General features: G+C 37.1%; 1 protein-coding gene across 1 annotated transcript in view; it reads left to right on the top strand.

The window, feature by feature from the left end:
* The window catches only part of LOC107731007 (pappalysin-1-like), an 82,593-nt gene that overhangs the window by 10,396 nt on the left and 52,080 nt on the right, over window positions 1-20,117 (top strand). Inside the window, exons 3-7 of the mRNA XM_016541976.1 lie at window positions 8,883-9,028; window positions 9,216-9,509; window positions 9,672-9,864; window positions 11,018-11,139; window positions 16,462-16,963. Of these exons, the coding sequence (XP_016397462.1) occupies window positions 8,883-9,028; window positions 9,216-9,509; window positions 9,672-9,864; window positions 11,018-11,139; window positions 16,462-16,963 (1,257 nt within the window). The remainder of the gene's footprint in view (window positions 1-8,882; window positions 9,029-9,215; window positions 9,510-9,671; window positions 9,865-11,017; window positions 11,140-16,461; window positions 16,964-20,117) is intronic.

Raw genomic sequence — 20,117 nt, 5'->3', positions numbered from 1 at the left:
CACACTAAAAAACCTCTCAAACAGCACCTGATTACTGGACTAATTTATCTTTTGCGTCTGATTGCGCTAATAGTTACTCACTTTCATGTTATACCAAACCTGTATTAATTTCTTTCTTGTACTGAACACAAAAGAAGATATTTTGATGAATGTGGGTTACCAGAGTTGCTGGTTCCCATTGTCTTTGATAGTAGGAAAAAAATCCTATGGAAGTCTCTGGGGACCAGCAACTGTTTGGATACCCACATTCTTCAATATAACTTTTATGTTCAAAATAAAAACTAATTCAGGTTTAAAACAACTTGAGAGTGAGTAAATGATATCAGACTTTTAATTTTTTTGGTGAACTAATATTAATAAAACAACAAAACACAAAGATAAAAAATCACTCACTGCTCTTGACTGAAGAACTTTAATACAGTTGCTTTAATAAGAATCAATGTATAATTTACACAGTGAAGTGTATATAGTGTTTTATTTTTATATTTGTTCATTCAATTTATTATACACCTAAATACACCTACTGTACCTGAAAAATAAAGTGTATTTGTAATTGTGATTTTTTTTGTTCTTTTTAATAACAAAGATAAAATAATGACACATTTTATCTTTGCCCACTTTGGCCTAAATATCTGCCATTCTTTATTTTATATTTTATATTTATATGACCCGGTGAGGCTTTGTTTTTAAAATAAGGAAATCAGTTGGCTATACTGCTTAGACAACTTGCAAAATAGTAAAACAATCGTGATAAAATAGTGAATCATGATTTTCCTTGATTTCCATTATTTTTTTAATATCAAATCATGATATGATATTTTTGCCATATCGCCCACACCTACTGACCACAAACTTTTGAACAGTACTGCATAGCAACTTTTTGCCAACTCAAAAATGGTTGGCATCAGTGTAACAACATCGACAAGTAATATGCACTTAAAGCTAATGCATTTAAATGATATGTTTGGGTCACCCCACGACTGCAGGGCTGGTGGGAGAAACGGTGGTAGAGCAAGACAGTATAAAAATGAGTCAAGTCTGTGTAACTGCATGAGTCAAAACCCGTACATCTGGCTCATTTTCCAGCACTTCAGACGAGCTCTCAGTGTCAAAAAGAGAGTGACATCATCACTTCTTTAAAAACTAGCTGTTCGGTTTCGGTTCAGACATTATGCAGATTTTATATAAACATGGTCGTCTCTACCTGAATTGACATGAATCTCAGGAATAAATTCAACTGAATTGCAGTATTTAGCTCAAGTGCAGTACTTTCACTGTTCACTGATGATTCAAAGGTCACAGCAGTGCAAGAGAGAAAAGAAAATGCATTGCATTCCTAACAGTGTATCTCGATCGCATACTTGATTGTCTCAGAATAGTCAAAGGTATGTTGTACCGCTGTGCGCTCTCTTTGCCTCCTGCTTTGTCCAGGACTCTCTTGAAGAGGGGATCCAACTCAAATAATAAGAGTATCTCTATAAGCCTTGTGTGAGACTTCACTCTGCAGCATAATCTAAGCCACTCGGCTTGTAAACTAAGCCGGCTAAGAGCCGGTTACCTTATCAAGGATTTGGACAGGAAAAGCACTCTGTTAGCACCTTTTTTTTCTTATGGAGGCTTGAGAAATCACCTGTCTACACAAGTGGCTACCTAAAGATCTGTCTCCCTCTTCATCGCATACAATGCCACACACACAGCCACACAACCACAAGGTCCAACCCCTGGTGTTCAGAAGTTAGTTTGGATAAAGAGTTAAGCCCCGGGGACAGAAGGATTTCCTCTTTTTAAACTGCAGCAATTAAATAGTCCTTTAACATACCACTGTGAGGCCAGCTGATCCATTTGTGTGTGGAGCCCTTTTCATTGGGGACTTCAACGCCACCGCATTAACAGCACTGGACACACTTACTCACTTGAAATGAACTAGTTTCAGAGCTTTAATTGTATTTTAAACATATTTGGCTTCTGAAATAAAGTGAGAGATTTATGAGAACCAAATAATGCTGATGCTTTGTTGCATTGTCAGTGTTGTGTGTCTGGCTGCCCGCATCAGATGTGGCGGTACATAGCTCATGTTGACTCAGAATGAATGTAGGCCTGGGTATACAGCTCTCAATGTTTTTTTCTGCCTTTAAGATTCAATATATCTCTATGCATTTTCTTTGAAATAGCTCAAATGGCTTTTTCTTAGTAAATTCTTAAGGATAATATTTTTGAAACAGCCACTATTGTCACATTGATACACAGTGTTTAATGCATAACACAAAAAACTGTTAAAAATTATCAAGACATGTTTTTCAGACTGCATTTGATGCAACCCCTAAAGGGGACGTGGTGATGGAAAAAATATAAAATGATAAGAATTTTTTTTTATCAACGCTTTTGCCTTTGCTTTCAAAACTGTTATAATCTGTATCAAAAGTATTGCGTTCCTCCGAGAAACTTTGCTTTTGCTCGCAAAACATTTGCGTTACACGAGAAACTTTGCATTCTCTGACAAAAACAATGAAATATAGTTATTATTTCCATCATAAAACATTTGTGAGCAAACAAAAAGTTTCTCGGTGGAAAGCAAAATATTTGCAAGAACACGAAAGCAGTGAAAAAAAGTAGTTTTTTAACCACCATGACCATGTCCCTTTATGGGCTCCATAGTATTTCACAAATAACAAGGAAAATGTAAATGTAATCATTTTTACTTATGTGTGTGTGTGTGTGTGTATATATATATATATATATATATATAGAGAGAGAGAGAGAGAGAGAGAGAGAGACACACACACACACACATAACACTGCATAGGAATCAACAACAATATTTATATACTTTTTTTTTAGTAAAACATTTTAATATACATTGATAATATACATGATTAATTGAAGTGAACAGTTTGAATTTATATTAAAGGCACAGCAAAAAAAAATTGTATACTGTTTTTTTAATGAAACATTTTACACAATTATTTAAGTAAACCTTATAAGTAAACCTTATGGGGGTAAATTAAAAATTAAAAACATCTTCTGTTTGTACCATATTTGCCACATTTGTGAGAGGGAAAATGTTGAAAGTAGTATAATAGATGACAGAAGCTGGAAGTAATGGAGGACATAGGAATAGACAGTTCAGAAATGAATGTTTTTAATGAGGCGTTTCCTGTCTTACATGTACATAGGAACATCCATACTAGTGGTCAACCGATATGGGTTTGTTGGCAGCCGATACCGATGCCGATATCTATGAATATGACAGTGGGCAAATGCATAAAGCGCAGCATAATTTGAAATCAGTCACGAAATTAAAGTTTGTTGATCGCGTGTCTCCAGTGAAGCTGAACTCTCCTTCTGTCCGTATTCAATTCGCACGGAACGTAGGACCGACCGTCCCAGAACACGCGATCATGCAGGTCACATACACACTTGACAACAGCGAACAAGAGGGAGAATGTGAGCACTGTGTGCTCAGGCGCTGCCGCAGCCGTTCTCGGCATCAAAATAAAAGTCCCGCCTCGAACACATCGGCCAAAGAGAAAAACTTATCGGCCGATGCCGATATTTGAAAGATGGCAGATATCGGCCGATATATCGGCCTTGGCGATATATCGGTCGAGCACTAATCCATACTAAGGCTGTACATTGCGCTCATTTTTCTGAGAGCCTACAGTGAAAGTGATCATTTACTGTATTCGTTAAGTACAATATTTCCTGTGTTTTATCTACTTCAGTTCTCTTTTCTTCATACATCAACCAGCCCTCGTTTTCCGTAGACCTTGCATAAATGTATCCCCCTCTCTTCTAGCCCCTTTTATGGTAACTGTCTGTGAATTATATAATTCATGTAGAGGTCAGCCTGTGAACTTCATGCCTGGTTGTGCATGATGCTAATTGTATAGATGATTGATCACTCCTCTTATGTACTTGGAGCTGATGAAAAGATCCCTGAAAGGCTGAGAAAATTACAGCCCTCTCAGCCAACTGGTGAACACTGCCATGCCAACACGCCCCGAGCAGCTCTACGCAAAACCACACTCGGTACATCTGGACGTAAGGCCGTCTTTACTGATTCAGATGAATAGTATATGGGTGTAAATGGATGAAGCCATAATCACACATTTAATAGGCATTAAATATAAATGCGTCAACACACCACTTGGAGCACTCTGAGTGCAGCCAGGCAGAACTGATCAGCAGTGACGTCTGCGCTTTTTTCCCCCGCTTTTTGCTCGTTTAATGGACAGCCTTCCCATGACACAAGCCTGTACTGTACATGTTGATGTGTAGATGTGAATGGACTGGCTTCTTTTAAGATGTCCTAGAAGACTATTTTGGCATTCATAAAGGTGATCACTCCGAATGTGTGCCTAGGATTCATCATGTGGCTTCAGACGTTGTACTGCCAGTGTCACCCACTTCCCTACTCAGCAGAATCAGGGGGGAAAAAAACCTCAAATGATCCTGAGCAGCATTGTGCAATACATAACCACTGATGCCTGCATACTTTGGCTGGACATATGCATACTTTGGCCTGATGTTTTTGTAGTAGGCCTACGTCCACATCTGATTCATGTTGTGCTTTTGTAAGTGAGCCAGTGGATTAAACTTAATTGAACTCAGATTAGGTGGCTTTGACCTACAGTAGTGGAACTTTTATTAAAGCAGAGGCCTACGTTTTAAAAAACAAGCTCTTTTTGCACTTACTCTATAGCTGACTTATTTATCTCACCATGAAACTCCCTGACCACTTTTTCCCCTTCTGTACAGCCAAAAAGCCAGCCAAATATTTTCATAGGAAATAATGAAATTCCTGAAATTATTAGGAGGGAAACCTTATATCATCTGTTTTCCTTAGATTTGTCCCCTGAGCTGGCTTCCACAGTTTCACAAGTGAAATTCTGCCGCCTTTTGATACTGCCCAACTGTTTATTTTCATTTTCCATTTTCCATTTTTTTTTAAAGAAAATACATTATTCCAAGTATTGCAGTACATAGGTTTACTTTGGTGCTGCTTAAGTGCAATCTTACTATAGTCCTTGTGATTTTATTCGTCTTTATCATCTTTATTATTATTTTAATTTTTAATGCAGTGATTTAAACTATATTCACCATATACAATACTTAACAAATTTATTAAAACAAATTTATGTAAGGTTTTTAACAAATTATGGTTTGTGCCACTGCTGCTCTAAACTAACAGTACTGGTGATTACCAAAATCATTTTTTAGCTTTCTGTATGGGTTAGTCCTCCAATATGCGTAAGCTCTTTAGTAACAGTAGTAGGCTGTTTCTAATGCTATAATATAATTATTGCTGTTATCTATGAAAGAAAGGCAGAGAGCTTTATAGTGTTTTTTTTTCAGATACCCAATTACAGTCAAAAAGTACTTAAACAATGCCAGCAAGAACGCAAGCTATGAAAGGCATAGGAGGCCATTTTGGTTATGTGAATAAATAAAAGTATTTAGTTATAAATAAATGACAATAAAAATTTTTTGATTTAAACAATTTTTTGACAGATTCCTAAAATTCCTAAAATGTGTTTTCTCTTTATTATGGCAGGGGGGCTAATAAATTGTTAAGCACTGTATGTTTTCATAGCATTCAGTTGGAACGTTTGTTTTAAGGACATTGGGCAGAATGTAGAATAGTGTGTTTTTGTCAATAAAATAAAAAGAAAATGGTTTGTTTTAATCCGATTAATCGGTTAATCGGGAAAAAATAATCGACCAACTAATCGATTATCAATATAATCGTTAGTTGCAGCCCTAGTCCAGATAAACCAGTAACATGCATGCTTATAAGTCAAAAAGTGAATGGTTCTTTTCTGTGATCATAACAGTAATGTTCCTTGTAAGAATATCTGTTCTATTTTGAGTTCTTTTCTGAATATGTGTGGAATGAAGCAGGTAATTTGAGATCTGTACCACACAAGATGTTTCCACGCTGTGCTGCATCTCATTGGCAGCTGTGTTGGCTTGTAACGTCACCACCACAGCTAATCATCAGTGTTCTGCCTAGAGAACATCACACCCTCTGCCATGTTTGTTCATATTTGTGCAACATAATCACGTCTCTGTCGTTTGCTTTCAGTCACACAGGAGGAGTGGTAGATGGGGCAATGAAATGACAACCTTTTTGGTCCACATCTAGTAATTTATTTAAAAATATATAGAATTAAAATACATTATTGAAAATGCATTTCATACATATAATGACTTGAATACACTTCTTCTATGATGAGAATGTTTTTAATTTTTTAAATCTTTTTGATCTTGTGTTTTTAATCTTCAGTTATTAGAATATTAGAATGATTTCTTAAGGATCATGTGACACTGAAGACTGGAGTAATAGCTGCTGAAAATTCAGCTTTGCCATCACAGGAATAAATTGCATTTTAATATGCAATTTTATATAAAATATGTAAGAAAACTAGTTTTAAGTTGTATGAACATTTCAGAATATCACTGATTTTACTGCATTTTTGGTCAAACAAATGCAGCCTGCAAATGCAGTAAGCATAAGAGACTTCTTGCAAGAACTTAACTGCCCCACTGCTGCTCAGCCAACATATATACCGTATGTATACGTGTGTGTGTGTGTGTGTGTTGGTGGTGTTATTGGGATTTACAATAACCAACATGCTTTAAAAAAGCAAGATTTTGTGTATGATTGGAAATGTATCCAGTTAAACGCAAATTTACTAGACTTACTCTCCTTCTTTTGAACTGTCATGAGGCTTCTAGTGTTTCTCTTTTATGACAGAGAGTGATGACTTTACAAGACATAGTGCCACGGTATAAGGCTTATGAGAAAATAAATACCAGGAAATGGTCATCCTGTCTTCTAGACCCACGTCTTCCTTAGAAGGTTAATACATCAAGAACAACTACAAAGTAATACATACATTTTCATAATGTCTCGGCTAACCCAGGGTTTAGCAGCATGACAACAGAGACCGTGTTTGATTGGTCCTCAAGGTGAACTGGCTAACAGATGTTGCTCTTAAGATGAGGAATGAGACCTGGCTGTTTTTTCTCTCTCAATGAATAGTGGAGGTGGGTGTTTACTACATTTGAAAGCATTGGAGTTAGGGACTCAGCTCCGCTTGTGTTCATTTTTGTTCCAGCATTTTTCAAAAGGGGAAATGTTTTGAGAGAATTAAGTGGGGCCTCCCGTAAAGACAGAGGAGGTTAAAGGAGAGGCGATATAGAATACTATACGTCTGCGCAAATATGAATATATTCATGCTTACATGCTGTTGTACTTATGGAAATGTACATCTTCAGCAAGCCAGCATTCATCACTGCAGAGAGGCTTGTCTTTGTTTGACTTGCATGACAGTTATCACTGCAGGGGAAAGGCTTGCATGGGAATAACATGCCCAGTGTGTTTGAGGTGAAATAATAAGCATTTTAAGGGGGCCGTGTTTGGAACTATCCAAATGACACAATGCATTCCTAACTAGACAGGGCCAGTGACCTCTGACCTCAGCTCTGGCTGCAAAGCGGGGCTCAGGTTTCCTTCCAAATACAAACTCTGTGTGACAGCCTCACTAGAGCCGTTAAATTACAGAACACTGCTTCTCTTGACAAACATTTACACACACACACACACACACACACACATGATCTTTGTGTACTTTCTGTATGCACTTTCCCATCTATCTTGACTGATGTATTTCATTAATATATTACTTCAAAATGTGGTAATTATATTCACACTTAAATTAAATGTTTAGAGTCAAATAAACAAAATGTGCCATTTGTAAATCCAGTGATTCATATAGATATAGATTTTCCTATTTCAGTCAATTCTGACGCGCAAGCTCCCAGTTTGATTCCAGTTCATTTGGGTATTTCAGTTATGATGCTTATTAAAAGAGGTGGCTAATAAATGTGCTCTCACAAACATTTTAGTGAAATTTCGGTGAAATATTGTGTGCAAAAATAGTCCATTAAAGTTTGTCATTAGTATAGAGATGTAAAAAGCACAGTTCACTCAGAAGTTAATTTCAAAACAAGCATCTTTCTGTTGGTTAAGGCAAATCTGTGAAAAACCTGGTGTGAAATGTGTGTGGGGAAATCTTTTGTCTTCAAGCGAAATTCCCAATTGTGACTGGTTTTCACCCACAAAAAATTGCCGAACAGTGGTAAATGTGCACCTTTATGAGTGAGTTATTTTTTTAGCGACTCAGAAAAACTGTGCAAGTTGTGTGACCAGTGTAGCCCAATGAATGACTCTTAAGATGTGGTCAGAAGAGTCACAAGAGTCATTTGCTGGTGAATCAGACAATACTGGTCACGTCATGTTTGTATTTGTGTGCAGCTCATTAGAACAACTCAACAGAAAAATCATGTTTTGCCATTTTACAGAGAAATTCTTATTGCATCACATTCAATAAAGACTGTAATCTCAAACTTAAAGCTATGATTTCTTTTGCTGTTGCACTTAAGATTCAACAGTGGGAAAGCAGTGAAAATTAATGAAGGAAAATCCTAACAGGAAAACCCTAACCTAGTATATTACAAACATAATAATTGTAAAAAATAAGCAACAGAGTCCAAACTACGTAGCTGAGTCAGTTAGCTGAGCAGAATACAGTGACATCTGCGAGACGTGAAGCACTGTACAAATACAATATTATGCAGCCACTGTAAATAGGCATAAAAACAATGCTGCCATTTTAATAATCATGATGAGTGAATGTAAGATGGTTGGAAATATAAGAACATATGCACGAAAGTACAAGCGACAGCTGGTCAGCTGGAATTAATTATTTTGTAAAGAATTCTATGTTTGATTGTAAGGTCTGGTTTACATTATACATTTATGATTTTGAACACATTTTGAATATCTGGCGTGTTAATAAGTCTTTCTTGTTCTGTAGGGCTTACATGAACGTGAAGGAGCTGAAAGAGGTTTTGAATTTGGATGGATCTACACACTTGAACATCTTCTTTGCTAACTCATCTGATGAAGACGTGGCTGGTGTGGGCACTTGGCCCTGGGATAAAGAAGCTTTAACACATTTAGGTAAATAAATAGATGCACCACTACAATGTAGACAACAACCATTGGTTTAGCATCCTTTATATTGTAGTTTTAAAGCGTTTGAAGAGCATTGCATATCAACTTTCACTGTCATCAGAAAAAAAGACATTAAACAGGTACCAAAAAAATAATGCTTTTAATACCTGTTCTCGCTCTGTCTTTTTTTTAGGTGGGATTGTATTAAACCCTTCATTTTATGGTACATTTGGCCACACTCACACCATGGTACATGAGATTGGCCACAGCCTTGGACTGTACCATGTCTTCAGGGGAATCTCAGAAGTGGAGTCCTGTAACGATGCCTGCTTAGAGACTGAGCCTTCTCTTGAGACAGGAGATCTGTGTGTAGATACTAATCCCACACCCAAGTACAAGTACTGTAGAGATCCTGAGCCAGGCAACGACACCTGCGGCAGACGTCATTTCATAAACACCCCCTTCAACAATTACATGAGCTATGCTGGTGAGACATATATCAGCTGTAAATGTCTGCTGAGATGAAGTCTTCTGCAGACTTTTTTTTTTTTTTTTGCATTTTCTGCACTGACTTGGACATGAAATCTGTGAATTGAATTTAAAATTAGTATAACATCTGACATTCTTTGTTCGTTTTGTTCCCATAAAGATGATGTCTGCACAGATTCCTTCACGCTGAACCAGGTGGCACGGATGCACTGTTACCTGGATCTGATCTACCAGTCTTGGAGACCTGGAAGTAAACCAGCTCCTGTTCCTCTAACTCCTCGAGTTACAGCCCAGGACCAAGACTCTATTACACTAGAGTGGTTCCCTGCCCTCACCGGCCATTACTTAGACAGGTGAAAAGAACTAGGAGCCAAAGCTGTTCCTAGATAGATTATTAATTCATTTTATTAATCAATAAATTATTTATTAAAATATTAATTTAAAATTAATAAAATAATTAAATATGTATTCAAATGTTAACACATGACTTCCAACATAATGAAAAATTTTACATTCATTAAAATTGTGAAACCCAAGAAGTGACATTATTTGCATTGTAAGTTATTGAAGAAAATAAATAAATAAAATGAATTAAAATGTATTAAGAAAAAAAGATATCTTGCAAAAATGACAAATATTTAGCAAATGATATGTTGTACAACATTTGATTTAAATTTGAAATGCTGTTACCCAGTCTGGTGTAGTTTAAAATATAAACTTTATTTATTTAGTTATTGTTTATTTTTATGTTTATTTAATGTTTATCTCTGGAACATTACAAAATCAGGATTTTAAACTTTATGTAGAAATGTCCCACCAAAAACATAAACTTATATAAACTTCATAGAAATAAAACATAGCCTGTATATCAAAATAAATCTAACTATATATATTTATTTGTTTAGATAACATTTATAGAACATTTAGTTTGACCTCCTGGGGTTGACAGCCAGCATTTTCTGCTCCTTTCAGTAAAGATGTATTTAAAAGAACAAAGAAAATAAAAATGTTTTAGGGTCTCTTTTGTTCAAACTACAAAATGTTTTGTACAAAGAAAGCAACCTAATATCAAACATATGATGATTAACAACATGATAAAAACCTGATACAAAAAAAAATGCACTATATTGATTTTGTGATGTTTTGAGTGTGTTTAAGGCTTTTTTCAACTAATTGATTTTTATATATTTAATTAGGTTTAATTAGTTAAAATCCAGAAATTTTTATATAATGTAAGTGCCCCAGTTAAAATGAATAGTGAGATGCTAAACAAATCAAGGTCAATCATGTCAACAACAATTAGTATGTAGTTTATTTAGTGCAGTAGTATACATGGCACACACAGGTTGAAGTCATAGTGGACCAATAGAGAGGTGTGAGTCATTTAAATCAGAATTTCTCTCTCATCAACATAGAAACTGTTTTATCCATTTTTAAAGCCATCATGAGGTTGTTGTGGTGTTGCTGTGTCTAAGTTGCTACCTTGGCTGTCTGTTGATTTCCTAGAGAAGTGGGATCAGTTTGTGACAGATGTACTGAAGTTGGGGTGCTCCTGCAGTATGCCTCAAACTCCTCTTCTCCCAGACCCTGCGCTCCCTCTGGCTACTGGAGCCCTCGTGAAGCAGAAGGTAAGACTCAATAATGCTGATGAATCATTAGCCTAAAATATTATACATAAACCCCGCAATAGATGCCTTCTTGGTTTGACTGATATGCACTTTTAAGGTCAGGTTTTTTGTAAAAGCAGACTGACCAGGGGTGCATTTTTAAAAGCATTGTTAACCAACTGTGTTTGCGAGTTCCGTTGTTACCAAAATGGCAAGAAACAAAAAGCAGTGAAGTAGTCCTCAGATGCTATGTTTGTTAGAGCAGCATCTCAGAAATCTTCAATCGATCAATTAATAGAAGTTATTATTCCACCACCTGTGCATGATGTCATTAACAGCAGTCCTGTATCAACGTGGTTCAAACGATGGAGGTGCGACCGTGTTACTACGCGGATTCAGGGAAACAGTCGCATAGCTAGTTGGTTAGTTTCTCTATCGATGCATTATACTATGCTACTTAATCAGTGAGTTACATCATTGTATTGTAAACGCACACCAGTCCAAAATACAAATGCTTTATTGATTTAACTCTGTCAGCTTTTTTATTTTATTTTATTGCAGTTCTGTCCACGAAATGCTCTAGAACATAACAATAGACTAATAACTTTTTAACACATTAAGTCATAATAAATCTCATTGCATATGATGAGACTTACAGGCCATTTAGTGGTTTTGTTAGTGGCCTACTGAGTGGCGGCATTTCACGAAAACCTAGAGTATGGCATAATTCTCTGTGACCATACATACAACCACAACATTCCTGAACGATAAACCCACATTATACCTAAACAAATGTGCATGATGCACTATTAAATCAAATTAGCCGTGAACAGCATTAAATATAAAAACACGTCTTACCTTGTCTGTGCTGTTTTTATTGCATAAGTGGGTAGCAGCGAGGTGGGAGCTAATCAAAAATATGCATGATAATTGATGCAATAAACTGCGACTGCACACACTCCACACAGAGAAAATTATTAAGAATTACTTTCGCAATAATGCATACATGTATACAATTATATGATTTTGTTAAATCTGCCATTATGATGTCTACGTAGTTAAAATAATAACAATAAAGAAACATTTTAATGTCCAAAACACAGGTAAAAACTACGCTAACCACAATCCTGACGCAAGATCCAATCAGAGAAGTCGCCATTATCATGACAGCAGTGCTCATCGCGACAGATCCTGCTACCTTGAATTGTCACTATTAGGAAACTCGACCTAGCAATGTTCAGGTCTGTTTCTGTTGACACTTGGAAATTGTGTTCAATTGGTTAGTGCCGTTCAAAACCATTAATGTCCAGTTTTATTGAGTGGGATAAATGATTAAAGCATTGCACCCAATTCAGGTTGCCAAGTGAGGCCAATATTGGATGGAACAGCAAAGTAATCTATGAGGAGAAGAACTAAAAAGTGTGGAAAAAATTAGTCATAGGAGTTGTCGTAAATTTCGATTTTCTCATGTGTTTATTTTAAGGCTAGAAAAATGTGGACATATGGAAGAATTGGTCCATAGAGCTTTGTGCACATGAATGTTTTTTACCACGGGGAATGAGTCATGTTTTCCTGCGCTGTATCAATGATCTTGCCCTTGTAGTTCAACCTTTGATCTGGTATCACAGAACGAAGCCAAACTGCCATGGTCAGGCTATTCTTATTGGAATTCCGAGGCATCCGTTTTTTATCCAGTTATTTTATGAGTGCAGAGTATCTGTATTACCTACCCAACTTCCCCAAGCGCTGAAGAAACACTAGGCACTAACAGCCATGACATATGCCCACTATTTTAGCTCAAACTGCAAAAGCTCTTGAAAAAATGAATTGGACTTGACATTGAAATGTTGAAAACAACTTCAGAGACCTACATTCCAGAGGCCGGCTGTTTTTCTGTTTAATTACTTAATCACTTCATTTGGGTTGGTTTTAAAAATAGGTGAGTCAGACTTGTGGCGGGTAGAGCCATAAGTGCATGCTTGTATCCCTCAAAGCCAAGTTGGCCCAGCAGTGGCTACACGCAGTCAGCTGAGAAGGCATGCCCAGGCTTGCCATGGCCACAGCGCTTTAACTATGCTTTGCATTTGGATGGCTTCCCTGGTGTACTCCATTGCCCGGGCCATCTTTCCACTGTTTACAATCGGATACAAAACCTGACTTTGACGACCTGCAGCTGGCTTGAACCTCTGCCCTTCACCGCTCTCAGAAAATCACCTGCCTGCAGTGCTTACCTCATCTAATGCATGCCCCCTGTCCTCAGTCATCTAGGTTAAAAAAGCCAGTTTTTCCTCCCGTTCAAGTGTCCTTAGTTGGCTTTTTGGAAACGAGCGTTATGGCAGCGATGCCCTTATCATGTTGCTGGAATTCAATAAAAGAACAACACAGGCACAACAAATAGATGGATGTGAGAGTGCTGTGCAAAGTCAACCTGATTTGCTACGCAAATTACTCTGTGGTTTCTTGTGCTCATAAGAAAGATCCCACAGTTGATTGAAAACATGAAGAAGACAAGAATAAATGTGAGGCACAAAACCAGGAATGCTAGGAATGACTTGTGTCTCCGTCCCACTTTTACCTCAACGCTTTGTTTGTCTGCCATGCCCTCATTGCCCAGTTCCTGATTGTGTCAGTGAGCCTTGCTGAGTGCTTGCAAGTGTTTCCAGTATGAATATCAATAATCTTTTTTTTATTATTATTTAGATCCTAACTTTTTGGTTTGCTTGATGTGAGTTTGGCTCATTTGGTGAGAGGCTTATGATATAATTTCAGTTTTGTTTTGGAATGTCCAGTTCTGCTTGATGGCTCGCACTATTTCTGGCTTTGTCCTTTCCCCCTTTTACATCTAATATTTCTTCTAATATTCCCTTGATCAGCAGCTGAGGTACATGGGGGATCTATGTGGGAGACATTTAGCAAAAATTTGTGCATTTGATACTGCAAAAATGCATCTAGTTTCAGAACATCCCAGTTTGTTATGGCCATCTAATTGAGCAACAAATACTCACCCTAGAACAACGGTGATATCTGAGTCAGATGTGCGAGGGAGGTTACCTAGATGCTTGGCTGAGGTCAACCAAATAAACATGAACAAAACTTTTGGCCAAAGCTTTTTCCATTTGTCATTTAACTTGTAGTCAGACTACAAATGGTGCTTGACTGAGGTCAACCAAAATAAACGTGAAAGAAGCTTTTACCTCACCTTTTTTTCCATTTGTCATGCAACCAGTCAGATCAAAAACCAGCATTTTAAAAGCAACAGTGGCTTCAAAAAGGGATGCTTGAGCCACACTTTAAATTAAATACAATTAAGGAAATATCAAAGAGAAAGACACATTTTTTGGCGCAAAACAGAAAAAGAAGCTTGGTAGTTTTTTTTTTCCTTTCTTTCTTTCTTGTTTTTAAGCATTTTTCTCATCACAATATGAACAGTCATACAGAATACACACATTTTAGACAGGAACAGGATCAAAATAAAACCAAAGAAATAAATAATGGCAGAGCAGATGTAAAAAAAAAAAAAATACAAAAGTATAAAAAAATATGGCAGTCTATTGGGCATCTTTAGGAAAGTCCCACATGGAAGTTTTTCCATTGCAAGGATTTTAGCATGCTTTATCCACGTTTTAGTTTATTAGGCTTTTATTTCAAACAAAGATGTGCTGTTCAAAATGAAGATAAAGTAATTAGAGATTTTCTGGTTGTGCTTCATTAGCCTTAGTGAAATATGTCCGTAGTTAATGTGATGAGCTACACTTGTGTGTGAGTGTGAGCTTGAGGAGAACTAACTTCATACATCCACTAAAATCACTACAACACCAGCTGGTTAAAAGTCATAGCCAAAAAGGTTCAGGAAAATTAGGCTAGTTCTAAGAAAAATTCTAGCATCATATATTTTCAGGTGCCATTTGGTATTTTCATAGCCAGTGCAATCACACATATTTAAGTGAGGCTTATGAGTGTCCAAACTATATTGTTTGCATCATCTTAGTGGTATTTTAAATGAATGTAAGATGGAGGATCATCAGCTTATTTAGAAATATTTTTGGAAATATTTTTGAAATATTTTTAGCTATATATAGCAACATTATTCTGCAAGCCAACAAAGGTGGATGGAATTAAATTAATAATGCTCTACAGAAACTCATCATTATTATATCAATTTAGAATTATCTTTACTTATTATAGCCGCAAGCTTGTAGCTGTTGGCCACTGCTGTAGGTCTCATTTAAGCAGATTTTCCTTCAGAGATTCAGTGGGGCCTCCCTGTCAAGCTCGTCCCCTCTTCGGGACCCTCCCCCTTCAGCTGCCTCACAATGACCTCTTGACAGTTTCTAAAAAGGAAAAACTGGGCCCAGGGCCAGAATTCTCCCCATGACCTCCTGCCGTCTCACCGAAGAACATCATTTGGCCCTCTTAGAAACTGTTTGTTTTTGAAATGCCATTCATTAATCCAAAAACCCAAAAATCGTATGCAATAGTCATTGCAATTGATATTGTTCAGGGTAATTTCTACAGTCTTTTATGTTCATCTGTAAATAATTAGCACTGCTTGCTAAGGCAAACATGGGTATTACTATTGGTCATACTTAGGTTTAAAGGTTTAACCGCATTGCAATACCCTGGCAAGCATGCTAGCATCCTGGCGGCATCAATGTACCCCTCTTATTTTCATAGGAACAGTCTTGATTTTCATCCTTTGCTGTCCTCCTTAGGTCCACCAAACATAGAAGGATTCAGTAGAAGGACTGACTCATTTAGAGTAATTTGTTTGTGAATTGGACTACACTGCTTGCACTGTATGTGTTTGAGTTACTAAAAACAATCAGTTCATAAGAGTCATTTGTGTGTGAATCAAACAACACTGGTCATGCTGTATGTTGTGTACAGGGCATTTAGATGGAAAAACATTTCCGATTAAAAGCCTAGAGAAAAAAGTCTTGATTTTCATCCTTTGCTGTCCTCCTTAGGTCCACTAGACATAGAAAGATTCAGTAGAAGGATTGACTCATTTAGAGTCATTTGTTTGTGAATAGGACTACACGGCTACACTAAAAAGAATCAGAGAGTCTTGTGTGTGTCTTTAAAAAATGTGGGCCTAGTAAACATCCATTATTTCTTTTTGGCAATAGTACTATTGTTCATACTTTAAGGGTTTAAGGGTTTTCAACCGCATAGCAATACCCTGGCAAGCACGCTAACATCCTGGCAGCAACAATATACCCCTCTCATTTTCATAATCTCACAGTGTCTTAGGGGAAATAACATGACATTAACTTGTGCTAAGTTTGAAACATGTTGACTAGAGAAAAGAGTCTTGGTTTTATTCTTTGCTGTCTTCTTTAGGTCCACCAGACGTAGAGCAGGCCTGTGAAGCGAGTGTCAGCACTTGGAGCCCCAACGCTGGCCTAGACTCAAGTAGTGTTGGCTCAGCATCTTGCTCACCCCAGGGCTGTATGCTGCAGCTCGTGTTTGCCTATCCACTGGTGCCTGACTCCCTCACAGTTTGGGTCACCTTCTTCTCTCCGGAGGAGACTGGACTTCCTGCAGTTCACGACATCCTTCTGCTGACCCTCAGTGGTAACAACATCTCGCTGGGTCCACAGTATGTGTTCTGTGACACACCGTTGACGCTTAAACTAGATGTGAAGGAGGAGGTGTATGGGGTGCAGTTCTTCACCATGGAGCAGCACTTGGAAATCGACGCCACATTGCTCGCCTCAAAGCCAGACAATCCTCTGTGCCGGTCGTGTCATCCTCTACGCTATAGACTGATTCGTCAGCCACCGTTCGCTCATTCACCACATGGGCTGATCCTTCAGGAACCCACTCTGAGATATGTGGACAGGTAAGGATTAGGGGTGCTTATATTATTTATATACTACCATAGTTTTTATCAATATTTTTGAATGAACTTTTCATTTTAGTTTTTTTTTTGTTGTAATTTTGTTATGTGCTTTTTTTAATATACTACTTTTATGGTTTAATTTATTTTTATTTTTATTTCAGTTTTGGTTTTTATTTATTTTATTTCCAGTTAGTATTTTGAACGCTTCAACTTATTGAAAATGAAATATTGCCCTGGCAACTAACTGAAATAAGTTTAAGTTTTTATATAATATTCATATTTTATTTTATTTCAGCTTTATTTCACTTATCAAAAATTTTAATAATTTTAGTTAATACAACATCCAACATGCCTCAAACATGGCCTGATACAATTATAATTTGATTAGATTCAGGGGCCTGTGATCAATATAATAATATTACAATATTATTTGTCTATTTTACACAACCAGTTAAATTTATATTAGCTCACAAATGCAATCAAAATATAACATGAACATTTAATTTAATTTAACTCTGTGAAAATTGCAATCCTGTATCCCAGTTTGGACACTTCCAACTTAAAATACACTTTAGTGTTTAAAGGGGTCATATGATGCGATTTCAAGTTTTCCTTTCTCTTTGAAGTGTTACAAGCTGTTAATGCATAGATAAGATCCCTAAAGTTGCAAAGACTAAAGTCTCAAACAGTCCCAAAGAGATATTTTTTATAAAAGTTAAGACTCGTCCACGCCCTCCTAAAACGCCTCGTTCAAACACGCCCCCACATGTCTACATCACTGTGTGGGAAGATTTGCATAACACCGTCCAAATGTATATGCAAAGAAAGAAGGCGTAACTTTGATTCTCGCTGTAGTATTGTTGCCGCCGCCGCCGCCATGTCGTGGAGACGCTGTGTGTTTCGTTGTGAAAGTGAAACTACTTTGGTTGGTTTTCCAAAAGAGGACACAACTAGAAATCAGTGGTTAAGTTGTATTTACAACACTGTTCCAGAACAGTTTATGTTTACGCGGCGCAATGCAATGCAACGCAACGCGTAAAAAGACAGTATAAGTCATTATAATCAGTAATTATGTCCCCACTGGATGCAACAAATGCCTCGTTTGTAATGAGTTTTATTGTTTTTGTGTCATCGCGCCGGGACACGGCATCACAGTATGGTAAAGCCGCCTTTCCACTGTCTCCGACGAACGACAAGCGACAGACCGGAAGTCATTCATTTAGAATGGAGAGTAGTGCGGGAGCTGCGTGGAGTTCCGATCATAAAAACTATGAGCGTAAGGTTAGAATTACCAATATTTTGTTCACTTTAACATTATTCTTTAAACACTATTTCTGTAAAATGGTGCTTTTGAATAATTATGGCAGAAATAATTATTTTATAATTATTAAATCATTATTTATGTTGATTAGCCCCATAAAACCTACTATGTTTTTATTTTGGTTGTCATTTGTTTTGTGATGATACATTCATACATTAATTGTATTCATTAAAATCATTAATTTTACCATGGTGAATATGCCGAGGTAACGGTTGCTGCACGACCAATTTGAAAGGACTGTGCGACTGCCACTAGGGGGAGAAATGCGACAGTCGTGTCCGAATGTCTTGTGCAGTGGAAAGGCAGCTTAAAGGGGTCATATGATGCGAAGGGGGCTTTGTAGAAAACGAAGCGTTTGAGAGAGGCGGGGCATAGAGGACCTACAATAATGTACAGTATTTGAAAAATAATGTGTTTTTTGAACATTAAAGCATGTCAACATATTCTGTTACACCAAATACACAAAATAATGATCTTTAAAAAAGCATCATATGACCCCTTTAAGGGGCGTAACAATTCTGTCACACGCTTGAGGTAGTCGGCCAATCACAACGCACTGGATAGCTGGCCAATCAGAGCACACCTCGCTTTTCAGAACGATGAGCTTTGTAAAAATCGACGCATTTCAGAAAAGCGGGGCATAGAGGAGCAACAATAATGTACAGTATGTGGAAAATAATGTGTTTTTTTAACCTTAAACCGCATAAACACATTGCATTACACCAAAAACACAAAATAATGTTCTTTTTAGCAACGCCATATGACCCCTTTTTAAATAATATAGAAAAAGAAATGATGAAAAAAAAAATCAAGTTGCACATGAGATCATGAATCACAGCTCATCATTGGCTTTTGGATTGAGATAAGCAATGACAACAGTAAGGAAAGACTTTCAGTCTTCTGTGCTTCCCATGACTTGAGTTTGACAGGAGAGAATACATTATCTGTTTTTTGACTGCCGACAGTAATGCTAGGTTGCTGCATCATGATCGTAGGGCACTTGTACAGTTTAAAAGAGAATGCACACTTTGGTGGAAATGCGTAGAACAGTCACGGGCAATGTGTGGAAATATGGCTAACATTAAAAATAAATGTTCAAAAGTTAATCTTAAAAACATTTTAGGCATTGCATTGATACTTTGTATTGTTAGTCATTTGATTGATGTATCAATACACATCAATGTATCGTTACACCCCTAGTAAGGATGAAATATTTGTCTCTCTATTATAAATGATTTTTACTGGCAAACTTAGATGTATGAACTCTTAAAGAGGCTCTGAAAAGTTTTTTTGTGTGTGTGTCAACATGACTGCCAACATAAAGAAGTTATGACCATTTATATGGCACTAACACTATTCAAGACATTTCTAGGAACACTGGCACATAATGTCTTTGCTTTTGCCATATGTTGATGAGCTTTGCCATTGTATGAATGTCTCTTAGGTACTATGTGTGAGGTCTTCAAACATTTTTACTCCTTGGGCTGGGGGTTCAGGTCAGCTCTAAGAATTTCACAGCCAGCTTGTTGTCATCTGAGAGATACATGCTGAAGTGCTCCCAGGCAGTTTAACTTCATGGGATACTCATAAATTCTGAGAGGCCACAAAACAGTTGGAGAGTGTTTGAAGAGCCTCTGCCTCTTTGATGACAGCACAAACAGGCAGACAGATTGACAGGCTGACTCCAACTCGATGAATTGGACTACACAGCTTATGCTATATGTTTTTGATTCACTAAAAATAATCAATTCATAAGAGTCATTGGTTTGTGAATCAGACTACACTGTTTGTGCTATGTGTTTCTGATTCACTAAAAAGAATCAGTTCAGAGTC

Source organism: Sinocyclocheilus rhinocerous, unplaced genomic scaffold, assembly GCF_001515625.1.
Source record: "Sinocyclocheilus rhinocerous isolate Xijiao unplaced genomic scaffold, SAMN03320098_v1.1 scaffold157, whole genome shotgun sequence".
Lineage (NCBI taxonomy): Eukaryota > Metazoa > Chordata > Actinopteri > Cypriniformes > Cyprinidae > Sinocyclocheilus > Sinocyclocheilus rhinocerous.
This window is presented reverse-complemented; position numbering and strand designations above follow the sequence as displayed.